This window comes from Babylonia areolata, chromosome 14, assembly GCF_041734735.1.
Source record: "Babylonia areolata isolate BAREFJ2019XMU chromosome 14, ASM4173473v1, whole genome shotgun sequence".
NCBI classification, from domain to species: Eukaryota; Metazoa; Mollusca; class Gastropoda; order Neogastropoda; family Buccinidae; genus Babylonia; species Babylonia areolata.
Window position 1 is genome coordinate 26,407,876 of NC_134889.1, and position 12,500 is coordinate 26,420,375.

The 12,500-nt window shown below is 45.7% G+C and overlaps 2 protein-coding genes across 4 annotated transcripts in view; one reads left to right on the top strand and one right to left on the bottom strand.

Annotated features, from left to right (window-relative positions):
* Positions 1–1,216, top strand: part of LOC143289951 (cytosolic beta-glucosidase-like) — a 196,243-nt gene extending 195,027 nt beyond the window's left edge. For all 3 annotated transcript variants that reach the window (XM_076599217.1, XM_076599216.1, XM_076599215.1), the window contains exon 9: positions 1–1,216. This exon is cut by the window's left edge and continues 450 nt beyond it. The gene's annotated coding sequence lies outside the window, so the exon portion shown is untranslated.
* A 7,050-nt stretch (positions 1,217–8,266) lies between these two features.
* Positions 8,267–12,500, bottom strand: part of LOC143289662 (paired mesoderm homeobox protein 2-like) — a 53,389-nt gene continuing 49,155 nt past the window's right edge. Inside the window, exons 2-3 of the mRNA XM_076598710.1 lie at positions 11,169–11,359; positions 8,267–8,700 (exon numbers count right to left, since the gene is read on the bottom strand). Coding sequence (XP_076454825.1) covers positions 8,284–8,700; positions 11,169–11,359 — 608 coding nt within the window. The 3' untranslated portion in view covers positions 8,267–8,283. The remainder of the gene's footprint in view (positions 8,701–11,168; positions 11,360–12,500) is intronic.

Consider the following 12,500-nt stretch of genomic DNA (forward strand, 5'->3'; position numbering starts at 1 on the left):
ATATTGGTTTACTGGAATCGCTGCTTCTTTATTTGATATTGGTTTATTGGAATCGCTGCTTCTTTATTTGATATTGGTTTATTGGAATCGCTGCTTCTTTATTTGATATTGGTTTATTGGAATCGCTGCTTTTTAAAAATTTGATATTGGTTTACTGGAATCATGCTTCTTTATTTGATATTGGTTTACTGGAATCACTGCTTCTTTATTTGATATTGGTTTATTGGAATCGCTGCTTTTTTGTTTGATATTGGTTTATTGGAAACGCTGCTTTAAAATTTTTTTTTAATAATTGATATTGGTTTATTGGAATCGCTACTTCTTTATTTGATATTGGTTTATTGGAAACACTGCATCTTTATTTGATTGGGTATTTGTAAGTTCGTTTGTTCATTTATAGTCTGTTCATCTAAGATGATGATATTAGATTGAGGTTATTTGTAAGTTCTTCAAAGAAATCACCTCAACTAACAGTGTTTGAATGGCTGTTTGGAATCTCTGCTTGTATTCGATTTTGGCCGATTGGAATTATTGCTTCTTATTTGAATGGGTATTTGAAAGTTCTTTAAGGAAATCATCTCAACTAACAGTGTTTGACTGGCTGTTTAGAATCTATGCTTGTGTCTGTTATTGGCATAATTATTGGGATCGGTGCTTCTTTATTTGATCGGGTATTTGTAAGTTCTTTTATGAAATCACCTCAGCTGACAGTTTGACTGGTGTTTGAAATCTCTGCTTGAATTTGATAATTGGCTGATTGGAATCCCTGCTTCTTATTTGATCGGGTATTTGTAAGTTCTTTTATGAAATCACCTCAGCTGACAGTTTGACTGGTGTTTGAAATCTCTGCTTGAATTTGATGATTGGCTGATTGGAATCCCTGCTTCTTATTTGATCGGGTGCGGTGTTTGGAAATCATTGTCCGTTATTGATTGGACGTTTGTGACCTGTGCTCGTGTTTGATTGGCTGTCTTAATCTTTGCTCGCGTTTGTTTGGTCTACTGAGAAGAAAATCTGCACACACACACACACACACATTTGTGACTCTCAGACAAAGGTACTCTGGCATCAGTGTCCAGCCCACTTAATAAACGACTATGGTTTTAAACTCAGATGAGCACAAAATGTGTTGTTTTTTTATTTGATAAACGAATAGCAATAACATGAACAACACAACCGAAATCCTCCACCCCCTACACCTCAAAAAAAAAAAAAAAAAAAAAAAAAAAAAAAAAAAAAAAAATCAAATGCCAAATTGAAACAAACAGTATTCCTTAGGGGTACACAAAAATAGTGGGTCGACAAAGTCAGCATATTATTCACTCAAGTTTCGAATTTCATTCACAAAATATTACAACAAACTACAGTGAAGTGGGGGAGAGGGGGCAGCAGGATTCAAGACTGAGGACACTGAGGATTTGGAGACAGAGTGAGACAGAGAGAGAGACAGAGAGAGACAGAGAGAAAGAGAGAGAGAGAATTCACTTGTGGCTAAACATTAAGTTTTAGAAACGAAACATACATGCAATGAAAAATCTGATCCAAAGTCAAGGACAAGAGAGTGAGCGAGCTAGGGGAGAGAGAGAGAGAGAGAGAGAGAGGAGAGAGTGAGAGAGAAGGGGAGTGGGGTGTGTGTGGGGCGGGGAGGGGTGGCTGGGGGGGGGGGGAGAAGGGGGGGGGGGTGGTGGTGAAGGAGCACACCTAATGTTCTTTCCACTTGAAAGAAATACACGACAGAACATATAATGGGATAGAAATCTATCCAGACGTATCGTCGAAACTATTACATGAGGCATAATCGTATGGGCTCGACACTTTGTGTCTGTACAAAAATATTATATATATATATAAAATGAGCCACCCATGACAGCAAACAAAGAATATGTTACTCATCTCTCAGTGCTCTCGAAATGACATCCGATAAAAAATAATATATTGTGCATTAAAAAAAAAAAGAACAAGAAAAGAACACGAGGCATGAACGAAGCGTGTTCTGAACATCTGTACAGGATTAACAAAAACAGTATTGTGATGAAATATGATAAATACTATCATTGTGATGCCAGGCATGCTCGTGTATTAAAAACAAAAAAAAAAAAAACAAAAAAAAAAAGGTTCCATGCCTAATAAAACACACACGGGTGAGGACGCACGGGCTGTCTCTGTCTGTCTCTTGCTCTGTCTCTCTTTCTCCCTGTCTCTCTCTTGTTCTCCCACACAAACAGACCCGGACACGCGCACCCTACTTTCTCTATAACCCACAACACACACACACACACACACACACACACACACACACACATCTGACATGCACTAAAAACCACAAACATCCTCTACATTGCAGCGCATCTAGAAATTAAGTTTTTAGGATTACAACTCCGTAACCGTTCTCGTGTGGTTAATTAACCATAGACATTTCAACATGAAATATGACATGACTGGACGATCGATCTGATAAAAAATAATGATGATGATTATTATTATGATTAAAAAGGCACATACAAGACACGTAGACACTTCTTCACTCCAGCCCAAAATCTTCAAACCCTGTGTAGTTTTGGGGAGAGAGAGAGAGAGAGAGAGAGAAGTGGGGGGCGGAGGGGGGGGGGGGGGGGGGGGGGGGGGGGGGGGGGGGGGGGGGAAGGGAAGAGAAAGAGAAAAAAGAAGAAGAAGAAATGGCACAGAAAGTTTGAGCGGTGTAGAGACAATGGACAGAGACGGGAGAAAACAATAAGGTAACACACAGGTAACACGTATATAATCATAAGCATTCGATTCAACAGTAACACGTTACAGATACCATGGCCTTTGACAGACATCGGGGCAGAGAATTCATATCCACCGTGTCCAGGGCTGGGCATAGGAAGGCAGTGAATTCACATCCACTGTGTCTAAGGCTGGGCACAGGAAGGCAGTGAATTCACATCCACTGTGTCCAGGGCTCGGCGTAGGAAGGCAATGAATTCACATCCACTGTGTCTAAGGCTGGGCACAGGAAGGCAGTGAATTCACATCCACTGTGTCCAGGGCTCGGCGTAGGAAGGCAGTGAATTCACATCCACTGTGTCTAGGGCTGGGCACAGAAGGCAGTGAATTCACATCCACTGTGTCTATTGGGACTCGGCATAGGAAGGCAGTGAATTCACATCCACTGTGTCTAGGGCTGGGCACAGAAGGCAGTGAATTCACATCCACTGTGTCTATAGGGACTCGGCATAGGAAGGCAGTGAATTCACATCCACTGTGTCTATAGGGACTCGGCATAGGAAGGCAGTGAATTCACATCCACTGTGTCTATAGGGACTCGGCATAGGAAGGCAGTGAATTCACATCCACTGTGTCTAGGGCTCGGCACAGGAAGGCAGTGAATTCACATCCACTGTGTCTATAGGGACTCGGCATAGGAAGGCAGTGAATTCACATCCACTGTGTCTAGGGCTGGGCACAGAAGGCAGTGAATTCACATCCACTGTGTCTATAGGGACTCGGCATAGGAAGGCAGTGAATTCACATCCACTGTGTCTATAGGGACTCGGCATAGGAAGGCAGTGAATTCACATCCACTGTGTCCAGGGCTCGGCACAGGAAGGCGGGGCCCAGTCCTCTCCTTCCGCCGTTTTGACCTTCCCATCGACTAACGTCCAGTAACCCATTGACACTTGGGTGGAGTGAGGAAGGGCTGAGTTACGTGCCTTGCCCCAAGGACACAGCACCATTGATGCCGAAACGGGGCCTCGAATCCTGATCTCTTGTGAAAACTGGATCAGGAGTCCCACACCCAACCGATTCTACCTCGGCACCTTCTTGCTTGGGGGCGAGCGGGGCAGGAACCAGTGGCCAAGCAGATACTGCGAAGGAAGTGGGGCTGGGTCGGACACACCCTCAGGAAGCCAGCGTCCAGCATCACACGCCAAGCCCTGACCTGGAACCCGCAGGGAAAGAGGAAGAGAGGCCGGCCTCGCAATAGCTGGAGGCGAGATACCGAGGCAGAGCTGAAGCAGCAAGGGACCAACTGGACTGGAATGGCCACAACAGCCCAGAACAGAGTGCGATGGCGAGGGGTCGTCGATGGCCTATGCTCCACCAGGAGCGATGGGCATAATGAATGAATGAATGACCTTCTTGCTTGACAATAGCTAGTTCGTGAACATCGTTTCACGATGTTGAATCGTTATACCAAAGGAGGGAACTGAATTTTTGTGCTGAGAATCCGTGTCATCATGATAAACATTCAACTGAGATTGTGCTAACAAGACAAGGCACTTGTGAATATAGGCTAATATGGGTAAAAGCACATAAAACAACAGCAACAACAAAAAACAACCCCCCCCCACCCCAATAAAAACAACCCTGGATAAATAAAATCGTTTCAACAGTACTGGATGGTATATATCCCGCACTTCCCACGAGCCGGAACACACAAACACACACACGCTGTCACACACACACACACACACGAGCGCTGGCGCACCCTCACAGTCATTAAGAAAATATGTTATGGAGGCACTTTAAAACACGAAAAATACAACAGTGTATTAAAAACAGTGCATTTGCAATGAAAGAAAAAAAAATTCTGGCCAAGAAATCGATTAAATATTCATCCAAATCGAAGGCCACAAAAAAACAGTGTTTAAAGAAGGAAGCACTTGGACTGATTGATTGCATATAGTAAGTGGAAACAACAATTCGCCTTTCAACGAATACGCATTCAACGAACACGTAGGTTGTATATATATTTTTTTACTCACAGTCATTCGATGCTGTATTAGAATAAAGACCCCCCCCCACCCTCCACCCCCCGGAAAAAAAAGTTTGGTAGCACTTTTTTGTAGTCGCGCTTCCCGCCGACCCACACACTTTTTCAACTACAAAACATTACTAAAGAATGCTAATGAAATCAAAAACATGTTCATAAGACTTCGACACAAACAATATCATCACCCTTAACTCACTCAGTACGGCCAGTCCTCTACTTCTCCTCTACACAGACCCCTCGGATGTCCTGTGGGTGTCTGAATGACCCAACCTTTAGCTTCCGTCGTCAGAATTGTGGTATTCTTTGTCAACATTCACCTCTTCAGTATAAGAGCCTTTCGCTTGCAATATTTTGATGATGGTAATTGGGGTGAAACGCTGTTGACGTCGTCTCTTTCGCCGTTCGTATGGAGAGACTTAAACACATTTGAAAATGAAGAAGCAAACGAGGTTTCCATGAAAAGTGGGAGATAAATTCTGAGTCCCTGTGACGTGGTGATCGTGGAGTGTTTTTATTACCAAGTGACACCAAGCCGCCCAGCAGAACGCCATGATCATGAAGCGATTTCATTAACAGGTGGCACAGTCACGTCCAAATCTAAACGTCATGATCGGGAACTGTCGTCAACACAGACAACCAAATTCCCGGCTGCTCGCCGAAGCGTTTTCAATACAAAGTTTCCTGCCATCGTTTCTGGACGGCGTGATTGTGAAGCGTTTTCAATACACAGGTCCCATTTATTGCTCATGAACAGCCTGAATGTCAATTGTTTTCAAGTGTTTTCAATATAAAGTTCACAGTAATTGTTTCTGGATGGTGTAAACCTGTGAAACGTTTTAAATACGAAATTCACAGAATTTGTGTCTGGTTGGTGCGACAGTGATTCGTTTTCAATACAAAGTTTCACAGTAATTGTTTATGGACGGTGCAGTTTGTAAATCGTTTTCAATACAAAGTTCACTTTTAGAGCAGCTGGGCGGTGTAATTTGTGAAGCGTTTTCAATACACAATTCCCAGATGTGGGAGGGATGGAGGGGGTGGGGAGGGAGGGGATCGTGATTGTGAAGCGTTCTATAAAAAATCACGTTAACTGCTTCTGGGCGGCCTGATTGTGATTTGTTTTTAATGCAAACATCAAAGTACACGAATGCTTGACGCCATGACTGAGGCGTGTTCAATACAAATCACAACTCGTACCCCTTACAGGTTTGGCGGAGGTTATCTTTACAGCAGGAACATCCTTTGACAACTGTGAATCACGACAGGATCACAGTCGTTATTTATTTATTTATTTTTTTATAATCAAAATGAGATGGTGATGAGCATTTTGTGAGGATGTTTTATGCTGAACAGGAGTGAGGAAAAAAAAACCCTCTAAAAATGATACTCATGACATTTCACATTGCCAATACACGTCATAAGTAACATCTAAATCATTAAAAGAACCACCGGCCCCCCCCCCCCCGGACCCCTACCCCCCCAAAAAACAAACAAACAAACAAACAAAAAAAACCCAAACAAAAACAACAACAACAAAAAACAAAAACAAAAAAAGAAACAAACAACAACAACCAAACAAACAAAAACCAACAACAAACAACCCCCCAACCCCCCCAAAACAACAACAACAAACAACAAACAAACAAAAAACAAAACAAAAACCCCCCAAGAAACCCCCCCCCCACACACACACACAAACTACAAAAACAAAACAAAACAAACAAACAATAAGAAACAACGTGACAAAAAACAACAAACAACAGAAACAAGAACAACAAAAAACCAAGGGGTGGCGGAAAACGAGGAAGCAGCAGTGAGGGCAAAACACTTCACCCAATCTTTCAGTTTGTATTCATAATTACAACTCTAAACATCAGCGAATCTAACCCCGGAAGAACAAAAGAAACAAGAACGGCAGCTCTGAGTTGTTGGTTTGTCTCCGTTTGTGAGAATCAGCCAACACGGTTTGTCAAAACTTTCAAAGTGGACTTCATCCCAGCTTTGTGCAAAATGAGTGACCCCATCATTGTTAAGGAAACCAGAATGAAAAGGTCACTTTCGGAGAACTCGGAAAACGTGTGCAGGGGAGAGAGGAGACAGCAGTTCATGACTGGACACAAGACACGGAGCCAGGCGTGGACGTCCTCGGGGGACAATGCAGAAAGGAGCGACTAGAATCCTGTCTCCAGTGTAGACACAGACTTCATTCACGGACTATAAATCATATAAACACACACACACACACACACACACACACACACACACACACACACGCACGCACACCATTAGGCCTATTCTGATATATTTTTCTCTCTCTCATCATTAGGCCTATTCTGATATATTTTTCTCTGTCTCCAAACCTCTTAGTATTTCTGGTCAGTATTGCGACAGTCAAATTATTTGTTCCTGACAAAAAGGCTGAGTTTCATGCGTGAGAATTACAGAATGTGTGTATTTACGTAAAACATGTATTTCTACTTTCTCTCCTTGGGTTATTTTACCCATGGCTGATTTTCATTTCCAAGAGCCTTCGCTATTGATTGCACCTGAATGTTTTATAAATGGCTGACTATCCATTTCCGAAAATAAACCCACAAACCCCCCTTTTTTTCCCCGTAATGTGGCTTCCAGAATAACAATTAGGCCTATCTTGTATTTATTTTGAACACACTCCTGGTTTCTTGTATCATCTCTCATATCAATTTCTCAGTATCTGATACAAATCCTTGGATATAATTATGTCTATTGGCCACAAGAAAAAAAATCGTAATTATGGGATAATGAAAAACCCCTCATCGACTAGTGTCACTGATTCTGTTTGTGGTAAGTATGAATAAAGTTTTGACAATATTAGTGAGAATGTCATTGGTTCCTTCATGGATTACTTTCAAATCATTATCAAAGAATTTGTTTTCCTTTTTGGTTTTTGTTTCGATTCAAAATGTGTGTCTTTACTTCAGGATATCATTCACACATTGTTTATATATATATATATATATATATATATATATATATATATATATATATATATATATATATATATATATATATATCTATAAAGACAGTGGGGAGTTAGCAGATTTTTCCCCTATCAAATCGGAGTGCACATGAGCGATTACAAACACGTTGTTTTCAACATACACATCATCCAGTCAATAACTTCAATGTCAGGACGGACATTTGATTAAAAACACCATGACAATAAATACAAAAAAAAATCATAAACGGAAAAAATTCTTGCATTTCCATCAATTGAACGCAGGTTTTATATGACCACAAAGCGAGGGTGGGGACATATATGAGAGTGTGGGGTGGTGTGGTGGTGGGGTAGGAGTCTGCTCAAGCCCCACCTCCATAGTAATAGACTTTCACGTCTTCAAAGACATGCTATGACTCCTCTCCCTCCCCTCTTCCTCCACCCTACCCCCCTCCTACCCCCAGCAGCACTGACCACAACCACAACCCACAACCCAGCCCAGCCCAGCTCAGCGTGGGAGACTCTTCCTTGAGTCCCTTTACTTCCCACATCACTGGTGCATCTGCGGGGGCGGGGGTCCGTAGGGCGAGTGCTGCAGCGCCGAATTGAACTCGTGCGCCTTGAGTCTCAGACAGGCCAGGCTGGAGCCCACGTGGGGGGCCTGGTGGGGGGAGTAGGCCGAGTGGTTGACGAGGGCGCAGCTGGAGGTGGTGGCGGGGACCGGGGGGTTGTGGCTGTAGGCTGGGGGAGTGGCCCAGCTCAGATGGTAGTCGCTGCTGAGGGTGGCGGGGCGCGGGGTGATGGGCTGCTCGATGGGGGTGCTCTCCACCGCCGCCCGGTTCCCGCCGACCCCCACGCCGCCCCCCACGCCCCCGCCCCCTCCCCCGCCCACGTACATGGTCTGCCGCTGGGCCATCAGGTTGCGCTCGTTGCGTCGGAACTTGGCGCGTCGGTTTTGGAACCACACCTGTTGAAGGGGCACATACACACCATCCGTAACTCACAATCTATAACTAATGTCGTGTGGAAGATCCTGCACGTACTCACAGTTTATAGCTCTTATCTGTTTGATGTGTTTAGCTTTAGTGTTCGTATTTCCCTTGACGGGTTTCACGACAAATAAATGAGTTCTGAGTTCTACACACAGTACGACTGTCAGTGAAGCTATGGACGAGGAAATGGGTATTACAGGGAGAGAAAAGGTTGGGGGGTGGGGAGGGGAGGGAGCCTGGGGGTGTGGGATGAGGAGGAGGAGGAGGAAGGGGGGGGGGGAGGGGTTCTTCAAAGAGCAAGAAGCGGCAGGCAGCAATTTACAACAACGCTTCAAACTAGTTCAGTTCAGGACAACAGATACAGCAGTCAACATACAGTGGTAAGACCAGTAGTAGTAGGTAGCAGTGAGCAGCAGCAATAGCAGTGGCAGTAGTAGTAGTAGTAGTAGTAGTAGTAATAGTTGTCGTAGTAGCTGTTGGAGTAGGATTCGCATCAGTGGAAATAAGACAGTGTGGCTACAGCAGTAGCACAATAGTAACAGCAGTTAAGGGCAGGGAGGTGGTAGGGGGTTGGGGAGGGGAACGGGAGGGTAGTGTTTACGCTTGTTCAGCCACGAATATCCACATTCACACTTTTCACACCCACACACACTACACCCGAGATTTATCCAGCCACCTGCATTAGAACTCCCTTCCCTACACCTGCACCCGAAGTTCCACCCACCTGCACAAGAATCTCTCCCTCCTCCTCAACCCCAGTGCCCGAGCTTCCCCCCACAACACCTGCTCCAAAACTCTCCTCCAACTCTACTTCTATCCGACCCCCCCCCCCCTCCACCCCCACACCTGCTCCAAAACTCTTCTCCAACTCTACTTTGATCCGAGCTCCCCCCCCCTCCCCCCCCACACCTGCTCCAAAACTCTCCTCCAACTCTACCTGTATCCGAGCTCCCGCCCCCCCTTCCATCCCAACACCTGCTCCAAAACTCTCCTCCAACTCTATCTGTATCCGAGCTCCCCCCACCCCCCACTCCACCCCAACACCTGCTCCAAAACTCTCCTCCAAATTCTACCTGTATCCGGGCTTCCCCCCCCTCCCCCCTTCCACCCCAACACCTGCTCCAAAACTTTCCTCCAACTCTACCTGTATCCGAGCTTCCTCCCACTCACCCACCAGCATCCAAGACAACCCTCACCAACTGCACCAGACCCCCCCACCCCCCTTACAAATATCCGAGGCCACCCTCACCTACTTACTTCTACCCGACCACCCCTCTCCCCCCCACACACACACTTACCCCCATACACCCCAGGCCACCCTCACCACCTTTTCCGCACCCGAACTCTCCCACCACCCTCCGATACCTACGTCCACACCCACCTAAAAACTTGCACACAAACTCTCTCCCTCCCCCCCACCCCATACACCCCAAATCACCCCTACCTACCTACCTACACCCCAAATCCCTAAACCACATATACCCGAGCACCCCCAACCCCCATCCTTATCACCAACTCACCTTCACACCAGCTCACCCCCCTCCCCTACCCACTCATCTGCATGCACCCACCCTAGCTCACCTGCACCCACCCTAGCTCACCTGCACCCACCCTAGCTCACCTGCACCCACCCTAGCTCACCTGCACCCACCCTAGCTCACCGCACCCACCCTAGCTCACCGCACCCACCCTAGCTCACTGCGCCCACCCTTGCGCACCTGCACCAACCAAGCTCACCTGCACCCACCAAGCTCACCTGCACCCACCCTAGCTCACCTGCACCCACCCTAGCTCACCTGCACCAACCTAGCTCACCTGCACCCACCCTAGCTCACCTGCACCAACCCTAGCTCACCTGCACCCACCCTAGCTCACCTGCACCCACCAAGCTCACCTGCACCAACCCTAGCTCACCTGAACCCACCCTAGCTCACCGCACTCACCCGCACCCACCCTAGCTCACCTGCACCAACCCTAGCTCACCTGCACCCACCCTAGCTCACCACACTCACCCGCACCCACCCTAGCTCACCTGTACCAACCCTAGCTCACCTGCACCCACCCTAGCTCACCGCACTCACCCGCACCCACCCTAGCTCACCGCACCCACCCGCACGCACCCTAGCTCACCTGCACCCACCCTAGCTCACCTGCACCCACCCTAGCTCACCTGCACCCACCCTAGCTCATCTGCACCAACCAAGCTCACCTGCACCAACCCTAGCACACCGCACTCACCCGCACACACCCTAGCTCACCTGCACCCACCCTAGCTCACCTGCACCCACCCTAGCTCACCTGCACCCACCCTAGCTCATCTGCACCAACCCTAGCTCACCTGCACCAACCCTAGCTGCACCCACCCTAGCTCACCTGCACCAACCCTAGCTCACCTGCACCCACCCTAGCTCATCTGCTCCCATCCCTAGCACACCGCACCCACCTGCACCCGAGCCTCGCTGAGGTTGACCCTGCGCGCCAGCTCCTCACGGACGAAGGCGTCCGGGTAGTGGGTCCTCTCGAACACCCGCTCCAGAGCGGCCAGCTGGGTGGAGTTGAAAGTCGTGCGGTTCCTCCGCTGTTTCCGCTTCCGCCGGCTCTCCGCGTCCTCTTTCTTGTCGTCGTCTGAGTCTGCTGGCGGGAATAATGGAAAAGAGAAAGATATGTCGATGATTTTTTTTTCTGTGTGTTGCCGTGTTTTTCGGTTGTCTTGTTGAAGGGAAAATGTTTGTCGTATTTATCTGTTTACTGATTTAAGGGAAAACATTAGTCTTATTGGTCTGTTTACTGATTTAAGGGAAAATGTTTGTCTTATATTATCTATTTACTGATTTAAGGGAAAATGTTTGTCTTATATTATCTATTTACTGATTTAAGAGAAAATGTTTGTCTTATTTATTCTTTCATTCATTTATCTATTTACTTATTAATTTATATATTCATGTATTTATTTATTTATTCATTTACTCATATATTTATTTTTGTATTTATTTATTTATATTCTTTTAAAATTCATTTTCAATTCATTGTCAGTTGGAACTTGCGAGAAAGAGTAACGGTGGATTAATTTTGTATTGTGTTTTCCCTTGACAGTCTAAAAAAAAAAAAAGAAAAAAGACAGACAACAAAAAAGAAGAAGAAGAAATCCTATTGATGGATTGCTTTTTTTGTCATCTGATCATGGGGATGGGGGTGGGGGTGGGGGTGGGGGGTGGGGTGGGATGGCGGGGGGGGCTGGGGGGGGGGGGGGGAAGTGTTGCGATGATAACTGTGGATGTGGTGTTGAGTTTTCATTTCCCCTCCTCCCTAACCTCCTTTTCATTTTTGATATTAAAAAAAAAGTTGTTTGTTTGGGAGGGGGGGGGGGGGTCATATCTTATGCCCAAGTTGCGGGGAATGAAAGATGATAAAGCACACAAGAGAGAAAAACACTATACAGAAATGTCCATTTCTAATTAAAAATAACAATCATCATTATGATAGAAATGATAAAAATCCAAATAATAATAATAATAATAATAATAATAATATGTTTTTTTCAGTCTAACATCATCATCGTAGATGAACAGACTATAAATAAATAAACGAACGAGAAAAAAAAACCCCAAAACAACAAAAAAAAACCCCAAAAACCGTAAGAAATTTTGCAAGAAACCCGACAAGTCAACGAGTGATTTAAGAAAGGGGCAAAGTAAGGCAGGGAACAAACAGTTACAAAGCGAATTAATGATTCTTTGGAAGAAACAAAAACCGGTCTAGCGCCACTTCCAAAGGC